At 44.4% G+C, this 27,349-nt stretch overlaps 1 protein-coding gene across 1 annotated transcript; it reads left to right on the top strand.

Annotated features, from left to right (window-relative positions):
- Positions 1–5,374: 5,374 nt before the first annotated feature.
- LOC124652827 (probable serine/threonine-protein kinase WNK8) lies at positions 5,375–11,863 on the top strand. The gene is made up of 4 exons (XM_047191869.1): positions 5,375–5,994; positions 7,498–8,485; positions 8,650–8,985; positions 11,151–11,863. Exons 1-4 carry the CDS (start codon positions 5,902–5,904, stop codon positions 11,669–11,671), a joined length of 1,938 nt encoding a protein of 645 aa, XP_047047825.1. The 5' UTR covers positions 5,375–5,901; the 3' UTR covers positions 11,672–11,863.
- The last annotated feature ends 15,486 nt before the right edge of the window (positions 11,864–27,349 follow it).

Genomic DNA, 27,349 nt, shown 5'->3' with positions numbered 1-27,349 from the left:
AGGCACCCCATCAAAACACTTGAGTATCTCACACTCTCCAATCGATATAAACCACCAGGAAGTATACTTGTTACTGGGGATTTTTACGGGCCCCAACATGTATAATCTTGTGTGTGCCTGAGGTTGCTATCACATCAGATCTTGGTCACGAACTTCCCACCTAACAACAAATTTACTACCAGGAATCAAAACCTCGATAATCTTACTTTATCTTTTTAGACAATGGTTGATTTAATTTGATTACACCATAACCAGCTAACACTTAGTCTGAAGATGATTACCTTAAGTACGCATTTAAGTAGGTCGCTATTGTAGGAGAAGTGGATACAATGACTTTGGGCTCAGGTTTGAGCCATCAGTTGTGCGGTGACACTAAACCCCAACAAAGGATGTTAGACATGTAAAAAACTACATAGGAATCCTGATATCCATAATAATGAGGGAGACCAGACAAATAATTTACTTATCTTTCTTGTTATAGGCTACAATCAATCTCCAGCCTTCCATCAACAAATAGAAAACCATATAAAGAGGATCAACCCTCGAATGGAAACAATTTTGATGCAATATATGGAGTTAGGTTTTTGCCTAAACAAATGACTTGTACTATGGTACTGATTTTGAAGCAAAATGACTGTGTATCCTTTATCAGCTTCTTCTTTTTTCGAAATGGCAGCTGAGCCCCGGCCTTTGCATCGAAGCAGTGTACACAACCTTGATTTTATTGCATAGTTTCAAAAGTAACAACGTTTACATCTGAAGGATAAATCAAATTGGCAGTACAAATCAGCCATCTAAAAAGAGAACATAAAAAGAGAGTCTGCTATGCAACAAACGATTGCATCATGTATCCATATGCCCCCGCTGCTTCACAGGAAGGAGGTAAGACCACATGCATATCGAGGAAACAACCCCGTGAATAACCTGCAAAAAATTCGGTTTAGCACATTTTTTAAAAACTACGTCATTTCGACGATTCCATATTACCCAAACTAAAATGCAAACCCCCACACATATCTAGCTTTAGTTTGCATCTCAACCCTTTTAACCAATTACGAAATAGATTAGTTACATTATCGGAGGAGGTATATTATAAGTAAAATGAACCACTCTCCAGATAGACAGGATAAAGGACAAGTGATGGATAAATGGCCAATTGTTTCCTGTGAATCGCAAAAGACAAATTTTGTACAACCATTCCATCGCCATTTTGCAAGGTTGTCCCTAGTTAAATTATAAATGAACCACACAAAGATTCTAATCTTCAGCGTACCTTAATTATCCACAAGTATGTTTGAAGGAAAACCGTATGCCCCTTCATAAATTCGGTAGACATACACTTAATCGTATAGACACCTAATGTAATTAGGAGCCATTTGAAACTATCTGGTTCTTCGCACAAACTTACCCCCATTACTTGTCGTAAAAATCTCATCAGGAGTCCCATTTGTCCCCGATTAAGGTCCTATTTTAATTTTATATTTAAAGGTACTTTAGATAATACATCAACAACTATAATGCTTTTAGTTCTGACAATATTACATAAAGCTAGGTACGAAGAAGCTAAGGAAGTATTACCTAGCCAAGTGTCGTCCTAGAAACGAGTTCTATGCCATCTCCTACAAAAAAAGAATCTCGCTGAAAGAAATCATTTTTAACTACCATTAATTGTAGTTGAGGCAATAGTACGACGTCAGATCGGACGATGCAGAATCGTCAGATCCAACGAACCTAGATGACGTGGAACGGCACGAAGATATCGATGGCGAAGATGTTGGAGTTGATGCTGACAACGTAGCCGATAAATCGACTGTGATTGGAGTCGAAGCAGTCGATGCAGCAGTCGATGAAACCACAGTTCTTGACGTGCTAGGGGCGAACAGATCAGGCGGCCGAAGGATGCCCTCAGCTTCGACGCAGTAGTGGACGCTCCCGAACGTCATATCCAACCCGCCACGTAGGCTTGAGAAGATCGAACGAGACGAGTCCGTCTGCGGAGTAAACTCGAAGGAACCGAAACGAATCGAGTTCCCCAAGCTTGGTGACGAATGAGCCGACGATGGTGTCAACAATGTCGGTGGAGTCGTGATCGACATGATCGAAGCAGCCGATGAAGTGCCTTGTACCAGCAGATTTCCCACAGATGGGGCCAATTGACGAGGGTGCTCCCCGGCAATGCCCACCATGAGGGGAGAGAGATTTACCCAGGTTCGGGACCCTCGATGAGGTAAAATCCTTACTTCCTGCTTGTCTGATCTTGATTATCGAATATATCAGGTTACAATGGGGTAGCCGATAGGCTGTTGTGGTTGTCTCGCCGAGAGGCAAAGTGATCTTGATTATCGAATATATATGGTTACAATGGGGTAGTCAATAGGCTGTTGTGGTTGTCTCGCCGAGAGGCAAAGTTTCTAGGGTTCTAGCTCTAACTTGCGGTGGATCTACGTATTGAGGTTGTGTCTCGGTAGACCCTCTCCTGGCTTTTATATAGCAGGCCAGGTCTCGAGAGTTCTGTACGGACTTCTAGGTTATAACCAGATATATTCTAGTATTTCCTTGTATAGCGTTTTCCTGCCTTGTTCATCACGAATCCTTCTTCGAGTAGGTTTCCTTTGCTCGAACCGACGTATAGATCCACCTCGATCATTATGCAATTTTCATGGTCCCATAGTTGAGCCAGAGGAGATAGTCTAATATTGGGTACCAAAGATTAATGCCCACAACAGTGAACCTGTGGGTTTGGCTTGTGCTTGCGAGAGTGTTTTGCCACCTAGGTACTTATTGTGAAGCAACTCCTGCCACACACCTTACTCGGAAATAATTTCAAATAACCATTTACTAAATGAACATCTATTCTAAGACACTGAAAAATGATACCATGTCTAGGATAAACTAGACACTTTTTTGATATAGTAGAAGCGGGACTTGGCGTGACAATTCCAAAATTCGTCCCTGATAGGAATCAAACTCCAGTCGTTGGGGTGTACCAGTGCGACCCAACCATTGGCTAAGCCGAATTTCGGAATTGTTACGCCAAGTCCCGCTTCTACTATATAAAAAAGTGTATAGTTCCTCTAGACACAGTTTCATTTTTTTTAATCCTATGACACCAAATAAGTTGACACAACTTCTCGGAAGAAATCTTTTTTACACTACACGTGAGAATAGTTCCATGGCCTTTCGAGGTTCTGCAGGGTCAAAGAAGCTACCGGGGCAATAAAGCGGAGCTAAACTCGGTCCTAGTCAAGACCACCTCATGCCACATAAGAAGTTTACAAGTTGTACTAATTTTCTTCAGCCCAAAACAGAACCAAAAGGGGAATATGCTAGACCTTTCTTACAGAAATCATGTAAAAAAGGTCAACTAATTAAGAACCACGTAGACATCATATTCTGAAAGGAGAGGAAGCAAGAAACACATTTTCTTCATATGAGTTTGGACCTCTGCTCCTCTAGCCAAACTTAGAGCATCTCCAGCGACGCGACGTAAATAGACGCTGAGCGACCGTCCGCCGTGACCGGAAATACGTCTGAGGCCTGTTCCAGCGGGGCGACGTAAAGTGACCGGGCTGTCCGTGGAGACGCAAACCTGGCCCAAACATGCGCCAGGTTTGCGTCTCCGCGGACGCTCGGCGGTCGCACGGAGCGTCCGCTCGCGTCCCCACGGGCCCTCATGGCAGCGACCTAGGTTCGACCGGCCTCGAATTCACAACGCGCGCCGGTGTGACAACCGCGGCGACCAACCGCCGCAATGGAGCGCCGAACCGCCGCGGAAGAGCAACCGCCGGCCTCTTCGTTTTACGCGCCGCCGTTAATCCGCGCACATTATAACCCCCGCGTCTACGGTAATTCAAGTTCAACCGCCTCCTTCTTCTTCCTCTTCTTCTTCTTCTCCAACACCGGCACGTCATGAGCGACTACACGCTGCCGTCCGACTCGGAGAGCGAGGGCAAGTCGCTCGGATTTCTGCATTGGTGGGAATCGCCGGCGACGCCAAGCGATCCGGGCTCCACGCCCAGCTACCCTACCTCCACACCGAGTGAGGACGAGGAGGAGGGAGGCGGCAATGGCAGCGAAGGCCAGGAGGAGGACGGAGGCGGCGCTGCCAGCGACGCCGACGACGAGGAGGAGGGCCAGGAGGAGGAGGAGGACTCCGACAGCAAGTTCGCCCGATTGGAGCGCAGGAGCCGGCGGACGACAAGGAGGCGGCAAGGAAGAAGTCCAGGGCGCTGGCGCGGGCGGCGCGTCGTCGTCCGTTCACCGACGAGGACGACGAAGACGCCATTTCTTCCAGTTTCAAGTCCTCGACGGGCGCGTCGTCCTCCAGTTCCGACGACGAGGTGACAAGCAAAAGCAAGAGGCGGAGGAGTTTCCACGACGACGACGACGACGCAGGGCCTTCGAACAAGAAGGCCAAAAAATAGTTTTAGTTTATATGTTTTTAAATTTCTTCTTATTTGTATGTTAAATATGTATGAATCTAGTCAATTGACGTATCCGGTTAATTGTTTAGGCTATAATCTATTCGATTGGACCAACATGATATCATGTGAGTACATCTTTTTTGCGTTTAAAACTTGATCATTCAAAGAAGTAGCACAAAAAAAAAGTTGCATGTCCAAAATGCGTCGGACCGCTGGAGGTAGCCCCCGACGCAAACGGACATTTCGCCCCTCACGGTCATTTTAGCGTCCGCGGAACGACGCAAACGAACGCTCGCGACCACTTTTGAGCGTCCGAAATGCGTCGCCCCGCTGGAGATGCCCTTAGCTACCTAGAATAGATATATCTGAATTTTGAAGCAACAGCTAACTAGCTAGGACCCCTTTAGAAGCAGAGTAACACAAGCATACATATCCACGATCGAGAGAATCTTCCCGTTCAGAAACCTCCAAAATCATTCTCGCTAGCTTTCTTCTCGATCTCTTCCAGCAGCAATCTTGTGCTATTTGTCGTGACGTCCCCTTCAAAGCTAGAACTGCTTCTGTCATCCGTCCACAAATGGAGCTTTCGAGTCATGGATTCTTTAAATTCAGATGCTTGTAATCCCAAATAATCTTCTTTCCTGAGAACCAACCTGAGGTTGGGTGGTTAGGAGGGTGGTTGTACTTCACTGCAGCTCAGAACTCGCCGGGTTTGACATCTGTGTGTCTCATAAAGGTGGAATATTCTTTCAGTGGGAGGCGACGTTCCCGTCGACAGCGAGACGCCTGTGGTGACTTCGTCAATTTCAAGATCCAATCCGCCGGCTCGGTCTTCCGGAGGTGCTCATAGGGGTAGGGTGTGCGTGTGTGCGTTCATAGGGGTGAGTGTATGCGCGTGTATGTGAGCGCCTGCGTTTGTACTGTGTTTCTCAAAAAAAAAAATAATCTTCTTTCCTAGGTAGTGACCACACCCGCAAGGCAGAGAGATCGCTACATACATACATATTCCTAGCCGTAAAAATTCCATCTTTTCTTCCTCTTGTTCTTCTTCCTCTGGCCGGCCATCACGATTATTCGTGACCTGACCTGACATGACATGACATGCGTGCTATGATTGATCAGTGCATGCGCAATTGCAGGCATCCAATTCCAGCACTCAACCTGCCCGCCACCACCTCCTATTTCTACCGCTGCGTCCAGGTCAGCGTCAGATGAGCAGCGCGCGGCCGTGGTTCGGCGACGCGGCGGGGGCATCATCATCCTCGGCCGCCGCAACGTGCATGGCGTGGATCTTGCTGCGGCGGATCGACTACTACCGCCTCGGCTGCCTCCTCTTCAGCGTCTTCACCACCTACGAGGACAACCACGAAGGCAAGCCGGCCGCCTGATCGACACACAACTGCACCGAGCAATACAGTACTAGCTAGCTAGTGCAGTAGCAGTAGCCCTGTGCCAAAATCTTTCCTTTGGAGAAGCCATGTCTAGCCCACGGCGGCCGGAGAGGCCACCGGCGGCGAGGAGCAACGACAACGGATACGTTGAGACCGACCCCACTGGTCGCTACGGCCGGGTAAGCTCTCGATGTCTTCTTGCACTACGAACTCTCTTCAGTCTCATGGCTCAAGCTAATTTCTTCAGGCAACCTGAATCGGCCAGAAGAAGTTTATTGTTGAAAGCACAATCGGGTGACCTTAGTTCGTTAATTAGCAGCATGCTTGCATTCGATTGTTCAAGCTTCATATTTTTAGGATTTATTTTATTTTCTTTTGTGTTTCTTTGAGGAACATGTTCTTGAGATCGATGGGTGAGGGTAATACAGGGACTACAGGAGTAGGTAAATTACTAGCTAGATTCCAAAACATGCTTACGACCGAACCACGAAGTGATTAAGCTTGCAGGGTTTTAACAATGAAAAATGCTTTAGCTTGATTATCAAGGATGGATTCCATGGTGATGTGCACTTCGGAGCGACCCCTAAATTAGGCCACAATAATTGTGCCTTTTGTCTCTTATTTATATGTCCATTTGGCTTTTGCTGTTTAGCTACGGCCGGCTACCTAGCTGCACATCTTCTTGTGGCTGGTCTGAAGTCTGAACAAGTGTTTTTTTTGTTTTGTTTTTTCCTAAAGAAAAACATAGTGAATACTGTTCTTGCATTGGCTAATTATAATATTTCCATACACCTATATCAGAAAATTAATTGGCGAACTACATATAATATATTCAAGCAGTTAATTGTTTTTGTAGTACCCGACCATAAATCATCCCGATAGGAACTGGTCGACTAAAATATCCTAATGCAGCATAAACAAGCATTTCGCCCAAATAGATCACAAATATTGTTTTACCTAGTCAACTATAGCTAGTTGCAGCAAGGTGGATCATTGTTTTTGGAAGGTGAGAATTCAGTTGTGATTTCTCTTCTTCCAATAATCCAAATAATCAGGAAACAGTTGGTGCATTTGGCCTCCCCTAGTTTGGACTAAGATTGGTTGGGCTGATGAAATGGTGGTCAGCATTGTTCCATGTGTCTGTCAATATGCCAATAATGAGATGCTTTGAAAGCGTCAGATTCAGCGATAATATGCCCTGTCATATCCCCCAAAGATATAGGTCACCTTTTTTTTTTCTCGGTGGATGAAGTTGTAGCAGTCACTCAGATTTGTCTTCTCAGTGGTTTCTACATGTGTTCAAGTGCCATTAGACTAACTGCTAGCTTTTCTGTTCATCTAGTTTCTGGTTTTAGCAAACATACAATAATAAATTACCGTTTGTATGTAGCTACTTTTTGTAGTTAACTAGTTATATCTATTGACACTTTTGCAAAGGATCAATGAAGACTATAAAAAGAAACCACTTTGTTAAATTGAATCGGCATAGCTTCCAGTTAATAGATGTGTTATCGGTGATATCTACATGCATAACTATGAAATTTTCCAACTTAAATGTGTAATGTAATTCAAACTTCGGAAAAAAGAATCTGAAAAACGATATTGCATATGTTTGAACAAGTGCTGTTGATTTTGCTGATGGATGGGAAGCTTGACGAGTGTTGGCAATGGCATGCATGCAGTTTGACGAGCTCCTGGGCAAGGGAGCGATGAAGTCGGTGTACAAAGGGTTCGACGAGGTGCGCGGCGTGGAGGTGGCGTGGAACCAGGCCAACCTCGCCGACGTCCTCCGTACTCCCGACGCGCTGCAGCGCATGTACTCGGAGGTGCACCTCCTCAGCACGCTCCGGCACGACTCCATCATCGCCTTCCACGCCTCCTGGGTCTCCGTCTCCTCCACCTCGCCGCGCGGCACCGGCACCGGCGCCGGTTGCGGCCGCACCTTCAACTTCATCACCGAGCTCTTCTCCTCCGGCACCCTCCGCGCGTACCGCCTCCGGTACCCGCGCGTGAGCCTCCGCGCCGTCCGTGGCTGGGCGCGGCAGATCCTCCGCGGCCTCGCCTACCTCCACGCCCACGAGCCTCCGGTCATCCACCGGGACCTCAAGTGCGACAACGTGTTCGTGAACGGCCACCAGGGCACCGTCAAGATCGGCGACCTGGGCCTCGCCGCCGTGCTCCGGGACACCCAGACCGCGCACAGCGTGATCGGCACGCCCGAGTTCATGGCGCCCGAGATGTATGACGAGGAGTACGATGAGCTGGTGGACGTGTACTCGTTCGGCATGTGCATGCTCGAGATGCTCACCGTGGAGTTCCCCTACGCCGAGTGCTCTAACCCCGCGCAGATCTACAGGAAGGTCACCTCCGGCAAGCTGCCCGACGCCTTCTACCGGGTGGAGGACGCGGACGCGCGCAGGTTCGTCGGCCGGTGCCTCGTCCCGGCCTCGCACCGCCCGTCCGCCCAGGAGCTCCTCCTCGACCCTTTCCTGTCCACGCAGGACACGACCATGACGATGTCAACGCCGCCGTTGCTGCCAGCCTTGTCGACCCGCGGCGACAGGAAAGATGAGAAGGCGGCGGCGGCGAGGACTGACATGACCATCACCGGCAAGCTCAACAGCGACAGCGACACCATCTTCCTCAAAGTGCAGATCGCCGACGAATCAGGTAGTGCAATGTTAGTTTGTCCTAGATACATACTTAGATGATGCTCTTACACTCGTAACATTTAACGATTTGCCATGTCTCAGTGGAATGCAACTCGTTTTCAGTTGCACTTTTCTTGCATTTTTCTATCATAAAACCCCAAAATTAAATGTTCAACTGATCAGGCCATATGAGGAACATCTACTTCCCGTTCGACATTGCCGGCGACACTGCGATAGAGGTGGCAACGGAGATGGTGAAGGAGCTGGACATCGAGGACCGGGACCCCTCTGAGATCGCTGCCATGATCGAGCAGGAAATCGTGAGGCTGGTGCCCGACTGGGCCGGTGGCAACTGCGGCGATCAGCAAGAGTACTACACGTACGCGGATGATGACGACAACGAGGAGCAGCCTCCTTTCTACTACCTCTCTTCTTCCCCGACTTCCTCCCATGGCTCTCACTGCGGCGTGGGGCCGACAGCATCTGGACTGCATGGAGGACATGGTGACTGGTTACAAGGTACACAAACACCATAGTTCTGACTTATTCTAAAAAAACATTGCTTTGACTTGTTACCATTCAGATGCCAACGCCTCGACCACACGTTGCTTGATTTGATACAGTAGTTTTGTTTAGAGAAAACAAGCTTTCCAATTGATCATCTGAATTTTGTGAAAAGTAAAGGCTTATATCTCTTTAAAAACTCAGGCTAAGTAAAGTTTAACCAAGAATCTTAGAACAAACTATCAATAACTGTAAAATTATATAGGTATTGCATAAAATTTTATTTCATAGCGTATCTGACAATATTAATTTTGTGTTGTACATGTTAATAGTTTCTTTTACTAAAAACTTAGTTAAAATTTACATAGTTTGACTTTTAATTGAAAAAAAAGCTGGTAACTAATAATATTGGTTTTGTATTATACATGTTGATAAATTTTACTAAAAACTTACTCAAAGTTTACATAGTTTACCTTTTAATTTAGGAAAAAATATAGAAATTATTCGTTGAAATGGAGGTAGTAACTACTTCGTATTTACCACCACACACTTATTGAATTGTAAAACCTATTTCCCCGATACCCATACAAAAAGTAAGGTTATCAGTAGCATTTGAAGATACTGCAAAGTTAAAAAAAATGACATAGTATATTTTAGGAGAATGTTAGTATAGTAGGTATTATCTCGGTCTGAATGGGACCCCAAGCATGTAACTGTCAGATATTATCTACAACTATGATCTGAAATGAAAACATATGGAGGTTGGTTGGTTATGTGACAATAGCAACACTAAATTTATGATAAAATATATTCACACAAAAATTATGACAACAAATAGTTTGCCAGTAAATCAAACCTAATTTTAGTTCTAACACTAACAAATTTACATAATGGTTTTGTGGATCATAGGTTCAGTTTTTCTTACATCTCATAATGCACAATACCAAGTATAAATAAGTTGCACACACGAGAAGAGTAAGCATACATGTACAACTTTTTTTTTTCGCGGGCATACATGTAAAACCTCAATTCAACTATTAGCCATGTTATATATGTGTGTGTCATGTGAATGATATAGTCTGATGTTATTAAGTGCCTAGAAAGTTTATTTAGCCTGATGAAAATTTATAGACCCCTAGTATATGCAATGTCTCAGAATTAGCAACCAAATTGCATTTTCGATCAATAGCGTGAATGCATGAGTAGTTGCTTGTGGTTTGTATCTCCATTTCATATGTTAGTCTTGTCCATATCATATACTCATCAGGTAGTTGTCGCTGTATACTATGGACATCTGTTAGCACTCCATTTGACAGATAAAAAGCCATTCTCATTTATGTGATTCTAGTCAGCACCATGATCATAGCATATCGAGTTGGAATATGTCATAGTCGTCCTTCCAAGGACAAGAGGACATCATTATCGAGCACACATTTCAAAATCTCCTTACCATTGCCCAATTAATTCCACTATTGTGGCTGTCTAGTTGTCCTTCGTTGAGCCATGACACGTGTACACTTGTGGTTGGAGCACATTTCAGAATCTCCTTACCATTGCTCAACTGGATAGATATATTACATGCTTATTTATACTTTCTTCTTTGTAACAAATGGCTTTTTATTTGCCCGGTTAGTAGCTAGACGACTTCATAGAAAACTTGCAGACCTTCTTTTTCTAAATTTTGTAGAGAAATACTAGATGTCAATATATATTAAAATTAGTACAGTAAAATAGAAGAAGTGTGAATGCATGACAAGCTCATATGAAATTTCATATTCCAACACTATGCTCCCACAGAAATCAATGGTCAATATGTCCACAGAAGGACACCATCAGAGAGTGAATGCATGACAATCTGCTTGTGGTTTGTATCTCTGTTGCATATATATGTTGGTCTTGTCTCATCGCATATACTGTACATATGAGGTAGTTGTCGCTGTATAATATCGACGTCTGTTAGCACTCCATTTGACAGATAAAAAGCCATTATCATTTATGTCAGTCATGTCAGCACCATGATCGCAGCATATATATCGACTTGGGAATCTATCGCAGTCGTCCTTGTGATCACGAAATGACAGCATTATTGAACACATTTGTGATGTTAGCAGTAGTATCATCTTATCATTGACCAATTGTTTGGTTGAGCCATGACACGTGTACACTTGTGGTTGGCGCAGATTATGGTGTAAGCAGCGACGACGACGACACGAGCTCCACCCGCTCTGCGCTGCACTACTCGTCGGAAGAGGCCCAGCCCGAAGAGAACCCCAGCGGCGTCCCCAAGACGGGCCCGGTGAAGGCGACCAGATTCGGCCCAGGTGACAGTAGCAGCGTAGGCCAGAACGTGTCGCCGCACGCCGGCCGGCCGCGGCGCCGTGGCGGGAGCCCCGACGGCGGCAGCGGGGACGATGGGGGGCGGCAGGGGAGGCAGCAGCAGCAGCAGGGTCGCCTGACGAGGAACCGCTCGATGGTGGACGTGCGGAGCCAGCTGCTGCACCGGACGCTGGTGGAGGAGCTCAACAAGCGCATGTTCTTCAACACCGTCGGCGCCGTGGAGAACATCGGCTTCCGCCGCATCCCCGGCTACGGCGGTGGACCATCGTCGTCGTCAGGGACGAGGACGTCCTCGCGCGGCGGCGGCGAACAGCGTGGGCGGAGGAGCGGCAAGGAGAACAAGCACCAGTTCTTCATGGTCTGAGCTGAAACAGTTGATCAACAACTTTGTTCGATCGTATGTATAAAGCAGTGTGGTAATTAAATCTTGCACCGATCGTGTGTGCAGGTAGCTATTGGTGCAAGCACAGTTACGTACTTTACGTGAGTGCATACCGTATTTGAGTTGATCGAACGAATGAAAATCCTATTTTAAAACTAGAGGAATATTTTACTAGTATGGAGCGCCACTATGGAGCGAACGTGAGGAAAGTGTGGCTCCGGACGCGGCAGGATCCTGGCTGAGGCAATGTCTTCTTCTTCTTCTCCTTCTTCTTCTTGCTTCTTCTTCTTCTTCTTCTTGGGTCACCATCCACCTATCGGCGACGATGAGGAATGTCGTTGAGGATCATGCACTGATGTAGATGAAATCGGTGACGAACCTGATCTTGTCCGCTCTGTACAATGGATAGATGACGCACCAGCCGGAATACCAGCCGAACCGCCGCATGACGAGAAAGTACTTTCCCAGAACCGTGACGACTTGCGAGGGATAACCAATGTCTGCCTAAATTTTTTTGAGAAGTTGTTTGTCCGACTTCTTCCAGTGAGTCACAGGCCTCTAGGCCTCCAAATTGTATTCGTCAATGACTGCATCCACGACCTGAACTACGACATGCTCTGACTCGAACCGCTCCGACTCATCCACCTCATCCTCTTCAGCGAGATACGTAGGCGGCGACATTAGGGTCCAAGAGTCAGTGTCTTTGCTTGCATGTCGCCATAGACACTTAATCTACTGGCTTCAGAAAATGGCAATAACATGTGGAGAGAAGTATGAATGGGGAGTTAGATTATACATAATCTTTGTCAAGCCCATATATTTGTTGTTAGTTCCATGCATGCTAGAGTGTGACATCTAACCTTCATATTGTTCTGATAAAGGGAATAGATTAATATCGTGAAGATACTAATTACACCTAGTTTCTGCAAAAATAAAATGTCCTAAACACGTTACATATGCCCACAACCCTACTACAAAAATAAAAAAGAAGAAGGAAAACATAAGATCCCGCTACGCACGGTGATCAAAACCTTGTAGCTCCAACACAAATCACAACCAAGACAACACCGGGAGTCCATGCACACAAAACAATGCATTCAACAAGGCCATTGCCATGCACAACTAATTAAGGTTATACCTTTGTTTTTCACCTTGGAGCAAGTCCTCTCTCTCAAAACAATGCCTTCAACAAGGAGATTGCCAAGCGTAACCAATTAAGGCCAGATCTTGGATTTTCACCCTGAAACATAAGACTATGCACTCCTCATGTGCTACCGCCCGCACTTATCAATGCCGCTGATGTAAGTCAAGAAACACCAACCAAAGTCCTCATCGCCATGAAAACTTAGTCCGCCATTACTAAACCTCATATTTGAACCACCATGTGTTATGTGGCTGCTAGGGTTTGGGAGGGAGAGAGACGGCTGCGAGGGCGCGAGAAGGCCGGCCGGGGGCCTTTTGCCCACGGCCGGGCAAGAGGGAAGGTATTTCCTTCTTAATTCTTGCTTGATTAGATTGATACATCTCCTCTCCATATATAGAGAGGTTTACTTGACTCCCAAGCAAGGCTTACTTGACCCCTAAGCAAACCATAAGACTAACGGGCCTAGGCCCATGACGTACTCTAACACTACACCCCACCTGGACATGCAGCTCGTCCTCGAGCTGCAACCTAAACAAACCATGACTCGACGCAACACAACCCTAACACCTAAAACCGAGCATTTTACATCTCGGCTTGTTTTATTACTCTCAACCTGAAATAGACTGGGACGTTTTATTGTTGACCCCTGAAAATAAAGTGGACACCATCCGCCCGTCGGACGTGCACCTGTACAGCCACCTGGATCCCATGGAAACCAGTGGGACAAAAGGAGCCCACGCGGCGGCCGGCGGCGGAATGCAGTGGTGCTACACTGTGCGCTCCTGTCGGTGACACCATGCCTTCTCCCCACCGGATGACTGTTGATGGTGCAGACTTTGAGGTCGCTCCCCGCGAGAAAAACAACATGTCCGCCGCCCGTGGGGGAAACCGCACACCCAAGATCCCCGACGCAGCGGACGAGATCGAGGTCCGTTGCACAACGAAGCGCAATTTGGAGGAGTTGCAGCTGCAGATCACAAATCTCCCGCACACGCCGACACACTAGGAGGCCGCGCGCAGCAGCCTGCAGCCTCACCGCCGCCGACACGTGGCGGATAGCTATCCAAGCCGGAAGCGGTGACGGCGACGGAGGGAAATGGACCTGGTGGAATGGCATCCCGGGCGGTGTCGATGTAGAGCCCGGGGCCAAAGTCGCTCCCACACCACCGAAAGGCAGGGACGGCGTCGGTGGCGGCAGGAGCCGCTGCTGCGGTGTTGGTGGCGACGGCAGCAGCAGCTGCTGTTGCAGCTGCCCACCGAACGGCAGGGACAACGTCGGTGAGGACAGCAGCTGCAGCGGTGATGTTGGTGGCGGCGGCAGCAGCTGCTGTTGCTGTAGCGTCCCGGTGGGGAAGAAGGCGGCCGACTGCTGGAGAAGAGGGACCCCCTGCGCCGAGGTAGGGCCCTGCCCGAAGATGGTGGATAGAGGCAGCGGGGACTGCAGCAGCCCGGCGTCGGGTGGAGGCGACGACAGCAGCAGCGTCGGCTGCAGCGGCCCGGCGATCGCGGCGGAGGACGCCTCGTGCGTCGGCTGCCACGGCAGCAGCGCCACCGCCGGTGGCGGCCCTTAGGGACCGGCCAGGAAGAGGCAGATCTCCTGGACAGCAGTGGTGAGATCGCGCAGGGCTGCGGTGATCTCCGCCGGGGAGAGAACGGCGGGGACGTCGGAGTGCGGCGGCGGCGGGTGGGAAGAACTCGGTGGAGGGCTGGACATGATCGGACCCGAGAAAGCTGATACCAAGTGTTATGTGGCTGCTAGGGTTTGGGAGGGAGAGAGAGGGCTGCGAGGGCGCGAGAAGGCCGGCCGGGGGCCTTTTGCCCACGGCCGGGCAAGAGGGAAGGTATTTCCTTCTTAATTCTTGCTTGATTAGATTGATACATCTCCTCTCTATATATAGAGAGGTTTACTTGACTCCCAAGCAAGGCTTACTTGACCCCTAAGCAAACCATAAGACTAACGGGCCCAGGCCCATGACGTACTCTAACACCATGACATTCTCCGCCACCGTATTCTCCATTTAAACTGAAAACCCACATGTCCCATTATAGCAACAACCAGCGAAGGTTCGCGCCACTCCCGCCTAAAGCCGCATAGCCAGAAATATGGGTACACATGACCGACTCTCATCCCATCCAGCAATTTACATGCATCAAGCACCCAATGGAGATCGCCGGCAAAGCCTTCCTGAACTCGTCACCGGTCAGATCAATGAGGGCCGGCATCAAGCAGAACACCGTCTTCGCACTAGAAGAACCCAATGACCGCCTCCTTTATTAAGCAGATCGGCAAGCCCCCTCGCCGCTGCCCATCGGCTGGCAACAACAGAACGAAGATCTCAGCGGACACCGCTACCACCTCCCGCACCATGCGGAGATGAGGGGTTGGGCCATATTGATTCCTCCCAACCAGGCGCTGTGCCGCCCTTACAGCCACAACAGTTGCCACTATCACCGAAGAAGTCCCGGGCCGCCGCCCCATCATCCATCTCCGCGAGACTAGCGACGCCATCAAGGGCCACCGTGAAGATCCGGAAGAAGATCCTACCATACGAGGAGGAGCAAGCCCTCTTCTATGCCAGTTGCGCACGGAGATTAGAGCCTACCACTGCTATCTACCGGAGGGGCTTTGCCTGCCGGCTTCCTCCATGTGAGAAGCGGGGAAAGAGGGGTGAGGGTGGTGGCTAGGGTTTCGCCTGAGCCGCCGCCCTGGGAGCGATGGATGGACCAATCCTCATTTGAGGCAAAACAAGTTTTAGCTAATAGAGTGAACCTCTTGTACAATGTCACCGGAATAACCTCTGTTTTTTCAAATATTTCCAACTTAACAAAGATGATCACCTTGAGGTTATCAAAGAGATTCTAATTTAGGAAATCCTACTCCGTTTTTTCCTATATGGAAGTGGGTAATCGTTATAGATAATATCTTTAGCTTCACAATTTAATAAAAAATATCATTTTCATTCAAAACTAAGCTAGACCTGTGCAGGCGCATGGGTTGATGGCTAGTCTTTTAACAATCCATTTTCATGTAACATTACACATATGAAGATTTACTCGCTTGCTGTCCCACGGCTTCTCCCCGTGGTGCGGTAGCGTTGGTTTGGTGTGCAGTTGAAGATGGCGACCTGAATAATGAAAAGTGATCCACCGGTGGCAGGTATGGCGTGTTCCCTCGAGAATGTCGATGGGATCCGACGAATCTGGTCCGGAGAAGGCATGGGAAAAATACCCCACTAACATGGCACGCCATTATATATGTGCCTTGCCGCGCGCGACAAGCCTAGTCTTCGACTGAACACTGCTTGGTGTTGATGGTGTTTTCCTGGTTCAACGATGATGAAGGCATTTCTTCTCTTCTTCGGATGAGCGTCTCCGCGGCGCTGGTTGTAGGAGATAGCAGATAGTTTCGGTCTGGAAAGGGACCGGTAAGAGCTTTGTTCCTATTTTCTTTCTACGCGTTTTCTTTCTGAGAAGTTTCCGGGACAACCATCTGCGCATGTATGATTTTTGTAATCTCCTTTATACCGATGGAATACCCGGCTAGTTATTAAAATTAACAGATGAAGCTAGCAGGTAAATTATTCCCATGTTTTACTTGATTGGTCGGTGACTCAACATGCACCTGATACATAGATCAATGATTGCGTCGACGGCAACCTCCAGGCCCTCCATAAGAGAACTTTGCATCTGCGATAGGTGTGACGGAGTAACAGCTGCTCAATGTCTCTAATTTCATTGTATCAAGGGCAAAAGGTGTGAGTCTGCCATCCTCTCCGATGTATGAAATATCCGTGATTGAAGCAGATCTATCTGATGGAAAGTATCCACTGCCCATCGGAGGGGCTGGGGCATCCCCACCCCCTTCAGCAACACCGCCCAGTCCAATATGTGTCGCTTTTTTAGATAAGGTGTCGAATAATTTTGCCGGGAAACGCCCAACAAGTGTTGTAGTTATAGAACCGTTGAAGCCAGCGTGCACCCACCAGTCCCCGGTATCACGGTCCTGTAATTTTGAGAAAAGAAGATTGAGTTCTGGATGTTCTGACACTTGTGTTAGTGCATTAGGATTCAAATTCTTAGGAATAAAAAATCATCGGCACATTTAATTACCAAGAACATTTTGATTGTAAGCTTCTGTAGTGGTCCTTTAACATATGACACTGGATCTATTATCGCACCTGGTGCAAATCCTGATCCACTTGGAGGATCAAAACCAGGACAACCCATATTATAGCACCCTGTAGAACGATAAGCATCTCTCTGTACCACACACGAAGTACATCATCAGAAGCCTCTATATATGTACGTTGGTTACTCTAATTGGAGTCAAATATGTAAACAAAATTCAAAAACCAACATACGGTCCATAGTGTGAAGAAACGAGTACGTGAATCACCATATTTTTCTGGGAAAACCTGCAGGTAGACCGACAAGCACAAGACAGTTAGCTTCTGCTTAAGAATTTAAAACATGACCTAAAATGTGAAACGAAAGATATAGCTACTATTTGAACACACTATATCACTCATGAAATGAATGACAATCTGTAATATGCAAATGTCCACATACATGCCATCCAACCCAAATTGCGTCCTCGTCATATTTAGGGTCACCCTCCCTGTTAGAAATGATAATTTTCGTTGTGCTCACTTGGCCGTTAATGAGCTTGTATCCATATACGTCCATAGTAAGAACAAGTCCATAGAAGCTACCAGCAGATGTTGTATGTGCAGCGAACTAAAAAGAGACAAAAGTTTAAGATCTTGGATTATAATGGTCATGAAATATACATAGTTCTTTGCAAAATACTACTCCCTCAATTCCATATTTTTTGTCGTGGTTTTAATTGAAATTTGAACTAAATCACAACAAGAATTATGGAATAGATGGAGTATAAAATAGAACAGACAAGTTAGCGAACTCACGTAAACCTTGTACTTGTCATCTCTCGGTCCAAATACATGTTGATTCTCTGTCTGGAGGACAAAACTCTTTCAAAATGAACGCAAGATAGCAGCAGATGAAATCCACCTCCTATGTAAAACATGGAATATATATAGGAAATATGTAATTTCTGTATCAACGTGTTCACCTCTTCGTTGCTCAGAAGAAACTGACCCCCTTGAATTTGATGTGCCAGGAAAATGAGAGGGATAGCAAGAATTTGTATTGCTAGACTAGGTGTAGGCATCTTGCATAAGATGTGCGAGCAGAATCTGATGGACCAAGTTTGCTTCTGGCATAAGTTCCTCTTTATAGATGGATTTCTGCACACAAAATTAAGAAAGATTTGAACATTTATGTATTGCTTCTGGCATAAGTTCCTCTTTATATATTGCTACACTAGGTGTAGGAATCTTGCATAATAAATGTGTGCATTGATCAAACATTTATTCAGGAGGTTTTTAATGGAGTAGAAAATATGCATAAATATGTGCAATTACAATGTAAACATTCATTACAGAAGATTTGAGCATTTATTATTCGAGGCTCCTCGGCGGTGTTACCATACTTGCACGACCGTGAGCACCGGTTGGATAATTGTGAATGAATCAATGATCGATGATACATAATTTCTATGAACCGTAAAGCGCATACCGTGCATACCGTTGCAAGGTAGAACGCTTAGGTGATAAATCCGATTTTGTATTACTACCTCCCATTCAAGGAATAAGGCGCCCTCGTTTTACGTGCTCTTCGTTTGACTAAGTATTACTTTAAATATATAAAAATTCTTTGTATGAAATTAACATAATTAGAGTGCTTTTCAATACGAATCCAACGATACTAATTACATATAATATAACCAAGATTTTGTTGCTCAATTTTTATGGTCAAAGTTCGTCTTGGATTACGCGTGCGCCTTATTCCTTGGGACGGAGGTAGTATATTTATTTTCTCACTGAAGCGTCTAGCATCGTGCATACTGTAACATCCCAATTTTCTCATATTCAAAAGCATTTTGAAAAAAAATACTTTTCTGGAAAAAAATCTGTACTTCAATTTTATAGAAAATACAATTTGAGTTTTTCAAATACGTTGGTTCACTATTTATTTATTTTATTATTCGAATTTTTTCTTGAAAAGTTGTCAAACAAAAGGTATCTATTTTGTTCCTTTAATATTTCCAACTACATTCATCACTAATTCCTATAAATAGAAATATCAATTTTCAGATTTTATTCAGGTGCTGCCATCATTTAGTTATTTATCGCTTGAGCGGTATTTATTTATTTCACATTCGCCCATTTTCTTCCCAACCACTGCTCGAACAGAAGATATTTATGCGTCACCCACTAATTAACAGCCCACCCACCTTGCCAAATGGTTAGCCCAACCAAACGACCAGGTTGGCATGGGCGCTCCTACCGGAAAAGACGGAAATTTCTCTGTAGCACGCTGCGGAGGCGTCGTTTCGCTTAAGGAAATTTTTGATGGGCTCAACCCATTTAACGGGTTCGTTCGTGCGGGTACGAACGCTTGAGTTCCTTTTGGTTGGACCCTCCTCCTTGGCGCCTGCGCGCTGCCTTTCTCTCATTTCGCTGAAGAGGATCCAGCTGGACCGGTATTAATCCTCATTCCAGAGATTTGTTCAAAATAGGTTAACACCCATTTCATATTAGTACCTATCCTGACATTATTTTATAGCAAAAGCAGAGTATCATCAACATATTGAAGACAAACTACACGTCCAGATATAAAATTTGGCCACAAACCCTTAATCAATCCACCATCGTATCCCCATACTCAACATTTTAGAGAAGACATCAACTAGAAAAGTAAAAAGATCGTGAGATAGTGGATCACCATGTCTTAAAACTTTTCCAGTAATTAAGAAAGAAATCACTTTCCACCTCATTAACTTTAACTCCTACAGAACCACCACTAGTCAATTGTTTTATTAACCTAATCAAGAAAGTACTAAAACCCCTAAGCTCTAGGATTTCATACAAGAAATCAATGTTAACTCTATCATAAGTTTTTTCATAATAAATTTTAAAGACCAACCCCTCCTGCTTTTTCCTATACACATCATGAACAATCTCATGTGCAATAACCACACTTTACAGGATAAATCTACCTTTTATGAAAGCGGATTGGTACTGGGAGATTAGCCTCCCTATAATCCTAGCAAGCCTATTAGTTAGAACTTTTCAGAAAATTTTAAAGCTACAATTTAACAGATTAATAGGTAAAAATTTCTTCATGGATCTAGCATCATTTTCTTTCGGTATTAGGGTAATCATAGAAAAGTTAAGCCTACAAGTATCTAATCTATCCTCAAACCAGGCATCAAATAGCTTGAAAAGGTGAGCAACAATAAAATTCCAGTAATGTTGGTAGAAGAAAATGGGGATACCATTTGGTCCAGGTGCACCATCAACATATATAAGAACCAAAAACAGCTTCCCTCGCCTGCTCTAAAGAAAACCTACTTTCTAGCAAAGGATTTTCCTCATGAGTTACCTTTTTTCCTTAGGCAAATAAAAATAATTTCTAAGTCTAATATCACGTCTCTCTTCTCTACCAAACAGATCCTTATAATAAGACTTAGCTATCTCTATCATATATTTAGTTTCTGTAACAAGGCCATCAGGCCCCTCAAGGACAAGAATCATTTGCTTTCCCCTCCTATGATTAGCTAAAGCATGGAAATAAGAAGTGTTTCTGTCTCCTTCACTAATATCTTTTTCCCTAGACCTATTCTTTGCTTTTATGTGTTCCATAAACCAATAATTACTAAGATCAGCATAGATTTCTTTTCACGTAACAACCTCAGCCTCAAGTAGATCGTGATATTCAGCTTTACTATCCAAAGCATCATACTCCATAAGGGTTTTCTTATTTTCCCCAATCTCAACATCTATATTGGCACTCCAACATTTAGCTAGTCTCCTAAACACCTTAGCTTAGCCTACCAAACATCTAACACATTAGCAATATCAACAGGAGAAAGATAGGCCTTAGCCACAACCTTCATGAAAATTAGACCTAGTACTCTGATGTCTACGGGTGCTTCTATTCTTGTAGACAGTGTTGGGCCTCCAAGAGAAGAGGTTTGTAGAACAGCAGCAAGTTTCCCTTAAGTGGATCACCCAAGGTTTATTGAACTCAGGGAGGAAGAGGTCAAAGATATCCCTCTCAAGCAACCACTGCAATCACGATACAAGAAGTCTCTTGTGTCCCCAACACACCTAATACACTTGTCGGATGTATAGGTGCACTAGTTCGACGAAGAGATGGTGAAATACAAGTAGTATGGATGTATATAAGTGGTAATAACAATCTGAATAAAATATGGCAGCGAGTAAACATGCAACGGAACAGTAAATAAACGGAGTTTCGATGCTTAGAAACAAGGCCTAGGGATCATACTTTCACTAGTGGACACTCTCAACATTGATCACATAATAAAACCACTCTACACTCTCTTGTTGGATGATGAACACCACTAATTGTGTAGGGCTACAAGAGCACCTCAATGCCGGAGTTAACAAGCTCCACAACATTCAATGTTCATATTTAAATAACCTTAGAGTGCATGATAGATCATTGCAATTACACCAAGTACTAACATAGCATGCACATCTGTCACCATCACACTATGAAGGAGGAATAGATCACATCAATACTATCATAGCAATAATTAACTTCATAATCTACGAGAGATTACAATCATAACCTACGCCAAGTACTACATGATGCACACACTCGTCACCATTACACCATGGAGGAGGAATAGACTACTTTAATAACATCACCGGAGTAACACATAGATGAATAGTGATACAAAGCTCATATGAATCTCAATCATGTAAGGCAGCTCATGAGATCATTGTATTGAAGTACATAGGAGAGAGATTAACCACATAGCTACCGGTACAGCCCTTAGCCTCGATGGAGAACTACTCCCTCCTCATGGGAGACAGACATCGTTGATGGAGATGGCGGTGGTGTCGATGGAGGAGCCTTCCGGGGGCACTTCCCCGTCCCGGCGGCGTGCCGGAACAGAGACTCCTGTCCCCTAGATCTTGGCTTCGCGATGGCGGCGGCTCTGGAAGGTTTCTCGTACCGTGGCTTTTCCGTATCGAAGTTTTAGGTCAGGGACCCTTAAATAGGCGAAGAGGCGGAGTCGGAGGGCTGACGAGGAGACGACACAGTAGGGGGGCGCGGCCCACCTCCTGGCCGCGCCAGCCTATCATCTGGGGCCCACAGGACCCTCCTCTGGTGGCTCTCGGGTGTTCTGGAAGCTTCGTGTGATTCTAAGATGCTGGGCGTTGATTTCGTCCGATTCCGAGAATATTTCCTTACTAGGATTTCTGGAACCAAAAACAGCAGAAAACAGCAACTGGCCCTTCGGCATCTCGTCAATAGGTTAGTTCCCGAAAACGCATAATAATACATATAATGTGTATAAAACATGTGAGTATCATCATAAAAGTAGCATGGAACATAAGAAATTATAGATACGTTTGAGACGTATCAAGCATCTCCAAGCTTAGTTCCTACTCGCCCTCGAGTAGGTAAACGATAACAAGGATAATTTCTGAAGTGACATGCTATCATAATCTTGATCAATACTATTGTAAAGCATATGAGATGAATGCAGCGATTCGAAGCAATGATGAAGATAATGAGTAAACTAATGAATCATATAGCAAAGACTTTTCATGAATAATACTTTCAAGACAAGCATCAATAAGACTTGCATAAGAGTTACTCATAAAGCAATATATTCAAAGTAAAGGCATTGAAGCAACACAAAGGAAGATATAAGTTTCAGCGGTTGCTTTCAACTTCAACATATATCTCATGGATAATTGTCAACACAAAGCAATATAACAAGTGCAATAAGTAAACATGTATGAATCAATGCACACAGTTGATACAAGTGTTTGCTTCTGGGATAGAAGGAATAGGCAAACTGACTCAGCAATAAAGTAGATGATAGGCCCTTCGCAGAGGGAAGCATGGATTACTATTTTTGTGCTAGAGCTTTTCATTTTGAAAACAAGAAACAATTTTGTCAACGGTAGTAATAAAGCATATGTGTTATGTATAAGATGTCCTATAAGTTGCAAGCCTCATGCATAGTATACCAATAGTGCTCGCACCTTGTCCTAATTAGCTTGGATTAACATGGATTATCATTGCATAGCATATGTTTCAACCAAGTGTCACAAAGGGGTACCTCCATGCCGCCTGTACAAAGGTCTAAGGAGAAAGCTCCCATTGGATTTCTCGCTTTTGATTATTCTCAACTTAGACATCCATACCGGGACAACATAGACAACAGATAATGGACTCCTCTTTAATGCATAAGCATTCAACAACAATTAATATTCTCATAAGAGATTGAGGATTGATTGTCCACACTGAAACTTCTACCATGAATCATGGCTTTAGTTAGCGGCCCAATGTTCTTCTCTAACAGTATGGATACTCAAACCATATGATCATGAAAATCGCCCTTACTTCAGACAAGAAGAACATGCATAGCAACTCACATGATATTCAACAAAGGTAAAAGTTGATGGTGTCCCGAGAAACATGGTTACCGCTCAACAAGAAACTTATTAAGAAATAAAACACATAAGTACATATTATTCACCACAATAGTTTTTAAGGCTACTTTCCCATGAGCTATATATTGCAAAGACAAAGAATAGAATTTTAAAGGTAGCACTCAAGTAATTTACTTTGGAATGGCGGAGAAATACCATGTAGTAGGTAGGTATGGTGGACACAAATGGCATGGTTATTGGCTCAAGTTTGGATGCACGAGAAGAATTCCTCTCAATACAAGGCTAGGCTAGAAAGGTTGTTTGAAGCAAACTCAAGTATAAAACGGTGCAGCAAGACTCACATATGAACATATTGCAAGCATTATAAGACTTTACATCGTCTCCTTGTTGTTCAAGCACCTTAACCAGAAAATATCTAGAGTCTAAAGACCAATCATGCAAACCAAATTTTAACAAGCTCTATGTAGTTCTTCATTAATAGGTACAAAGTATATGATGCAAGAGCTTAAACATGATCTATATGAGCACAACAATTGCCAAGTATCAAATTATTCAAGACATTATACCATTTACCACATGCAGCATTTTCTGTTTCCAACCATATAACAATTAACGAAGCAGTTTCAACCTTCGCCATGAACATTAAAGATAAAGCGAAGAACACAAGTGTTCATATGAACCAGCGGAGCGTGTCTCTCTCCCACACAAGCATTTATTCAGAGAATGAAAATAACAAAACGAAAATAAAAGCACACAGACTCTCCAAGTAAAGCACATAAGATGTGACCGAATAAAAATATAGTTTCAAGAGAAGAAACTCGATAAGTTGTCGATGAAGAAGGGGATGCCTTGGGCATCCCCAAGCTTAGATGCTTGAGTCTTCTTGAAATATGCAGGGATGAACCACGGGGGCATCCCCAAGCTTAGACTTTTCACTCTTCTTGATCATATTGTATCATCCTCCTATCTTGACCCTTGAAAACTTCCTCCACACCAAACTCAAAACAAACTCATTAGAGGGTTAGTGCATAATCAAAAATTCACATATTCAGAGGTGACACAATCATTCTTAAGACTTCTGGACATTGCACAAAGCTACTGGAAGGTAATGGAACAAAGAAATCCATCCAACACAGCAAAAGAGGCAATGCGAAATAAAAGGCAGAATCTGTCAAAACAGAACAGTCCGTAAAGACGAATTTTATTGAGGCACCAGACTTGCTCAGATGAAAATGTCCAAATTGAATGAAAGTTGCGTACATATCTGTGGATCACTCACGTAAATTGGCAGATTTTTCAGACTTACCTACAGAGAACACTGCCCAAATTCGTGACAGACAGAAATCTGTTTCTGCGCAGTAATCCAAATCTAGTATCAACCTTACTATCAAAGACTTTACTTGGCACAACAATGCAATAAAATAAAGATAAAGATAGGTTGCTACAGTAATAAAAACTTCCAAGACTCAAATATAAAACAAAGTACTGTAGTAAAATAAAAACATGGGTTATCTCCCAAGAAGTGCTTTCTTTATAGCCATTAAGATGGGCTCAACAGTTTTAATGACGCACTCGCAAGAAATAAGAGTTGAAGCAAAAGAGAGCATCAAGAAGAAAATTCAAAATAAATTTAAGCCTAACATGCTTCCTATGCATAGGAATCTTGTAAATAAACAAATTCATGAAGCATAATGCAACAAGCATAGAAAGATAAAACAAGTGTAACTTCAAAAATTTCAGCATATAGAGAGGTGTTTTAGTAACATGAAAATTTCTACAACCATATTTTCCTCTCTCATAATAATATCCAGTAGCATCATGAGCAAACTCAACAATATAACTATCAAATGAAACATTCTTATCATGAGTCTCATGCATAAAATTATTACTACTCCCAACATAAGCATAATCAATTTTATTAGTAATAGTGGGAGCAAATTCAACAAAGTAGCTATCATTATTATTCTCATCATCAAATATAGGAGGCATATTGTAATCATAATTAAACTTATCCTCCATAGTAGACGGCACCAAAAGACCACTATCATTATAATCATCATATATGGGAGGCATATCATAATCAATATAAACTTTCTCCTCAATACCCGGAGGGCTAAAGAGATCATTCTCATCAAAACCGACCTCCCCAAGCTTAGCATTTTCCATATCATTAGCAACAATGGTGTTCAAAGCGTTCATACTAATATCATTGCTACTAGCATGCAAATAAGGTTCCATAGGTTTTTTAATTTTCGCATTAAACCATTCATGTCTTGACTCAGGAAATAGTATAAAAAGTTCACAGATGTTTTCCATTATGCCTTGCTAGTGTTTTAACAAGAAACAAAAAGATGCAATTGCAGGATCTAAAGGAAATAGCTTCGAACACTCACACAATGGCGCCAGAAAAGTACTTTTACCTGGGACCGGAGTATGAGTGCCTTTTACCTTTCCTCCCCGGCAACGGCGCCGGAAAAGTGCTTGATGTCTACGGGTGCTTCTATTCTTGTAGACAGTGTTGGGCCTCCAAGAGCAGAGGTTTGTAGAACAGCAGCAAGTTTCCCTTAAGTGGATCACCCAAGGTTTATCGAACTCGGGGAGGAAGAGGTCAAAGATATCCCTCTCAAGCAACCCTGCAATCACGATACAAGAAGTCTCTTGTGTCCCCAACACACCTAATACACTTGTCAGATGTATAGGTGCACTAGTTCGGCGAAGAGATGGTGAAATACAAGTAGTATGGATGTATATGAGTGGTAATAACAATCTGAATAAAATATGGCAGCGAGTAAACATGCAACGAACAGTAAATAAACGGAGTTTCGATGCTTAGAAACAAGGCCTAGGGATCATACTTTCACTAGTGGACACTCTCAACATTGATCACATAATAAAACCACTCTACACTCTCTTGTTGGATGATGAACACCACTAATTGTGTAGGGCTACAAGAGCACCTCAATGCCGGAGTTAACAAGCTCCACAACATTCAATGTTCATATTTAAATAACCTTAGAGTGCATGATAGATCATTGCAATTACACCAAGTACTAACATAGCATGCACACTCGTCACCATCACACTATGAAGGAGGAATAGATCACATCAATACTATCATAGCAATAATTAACTTCATAATCTACGAGAGATTACAATCATAACCTACGCCAAGTACTACATGATGCACACACTTGTCACCATTACACCATGGAGGAGGAATAGACTACTTTAATAACATCACCGGAGTAACACATAGATGAATAGTGATACAAAGCTCATATGAATCTCAATCATGTAAGGCAGCTCATGAGATCATTGTATTGAAGTACATAGGAGAGAGATTAACCACATAGCTACCGGTACAGCCCTTAGCCTCGATGGAGAACTACTCCTCCTCATGGGAGACAGCATCGTTGATGGAGATGGCGGTGGTGTCGATGGAGGAGCCTTCCGGGGCACTTCCCCGTCCCGGCGGCGTGCCGGAACGGAGACTCCTGTCCCCTAGATCTTGGCTTCGCGATGGCGGCGGCTCCGGAAGGTTTCTCGTACCGTGGCTTTTCCGTATCGAAGTTTTAGGTCGGGGACCCTTAAATAGGCGAAGAGGCGGAGTCGGAGGGCTGACGAGGAGACGACACAGTAGGGGGGCGCGGCCCACCTCCTGGCCGCGCCAGCCTATCATCTGGGGCCCACAGGGCCCTCCTCTGGTGGCTCTCGGGTGTTCTGGAAGCTTCGTGTGATTCTAAGATGCTGGGCGTTGATTTCGTCCGATTCCGAGAATATTTCCTTACTAGGATTTCTGGAACCAAAAACAGCAGAAAACAACAACTGGCCCTTCGGCATCTCGTCAATAGGTTAGTTCCGGAAAACGCATAATAATGACATATAATGTGTATAAAACATGTGAGTATCATCATAAAAGTAGCATGGAACATAAGAAATTATAGATACGTTTGAGACGTATCATACTCCACCACTTGTCAAACTTGAAAT

Source organism: Lolium rigidum, chromosome 5, assembly GCF_022539505.1.
Source record: "Lolium rigidum isolate FL_2022 chromosome 5, APGP_CSIRO_Lrig_0.1, whole genome shotgun sequence".
In the NCBI taxonomy this organism is placed as follows: Eukaryota; Viridiplantae; Streptophyta; class Magnoliopsida; order Poales; family Poaceae; genus Lolium; species Lolium rigidum.
The sequence above is the reverse complement of the archived record's forward strand: the minus strand, read 5'-3'. Positions and strand labels throughout refer to the sequence as shown.

Excerpts from the sequence above, each read along its gene's own strand:
- LOC124652827 (XM_047191869.1), top strand. The coding sequence starts at position 5,902 with ATGTCTAGCCCACGGCGGCCGGAGAGGCCACCGGCGGCGAGGAGCAAC. Across the intron at positions 8,486-8,649 it reads GCAGATCGCCGACGAATCAG|GCCATATGAGGAACATCTAC; the intron begins GTAGTGCAATGT and ends TCAACTGATCAG. Across the intron at positions 8,986-11,150 it reads ACATGGTGACTGGTTACAAG|ATTATGGTGTAAGCAGCGAC; the intron begins GTACACAAACAC and ends TGGTTGGCGCAG.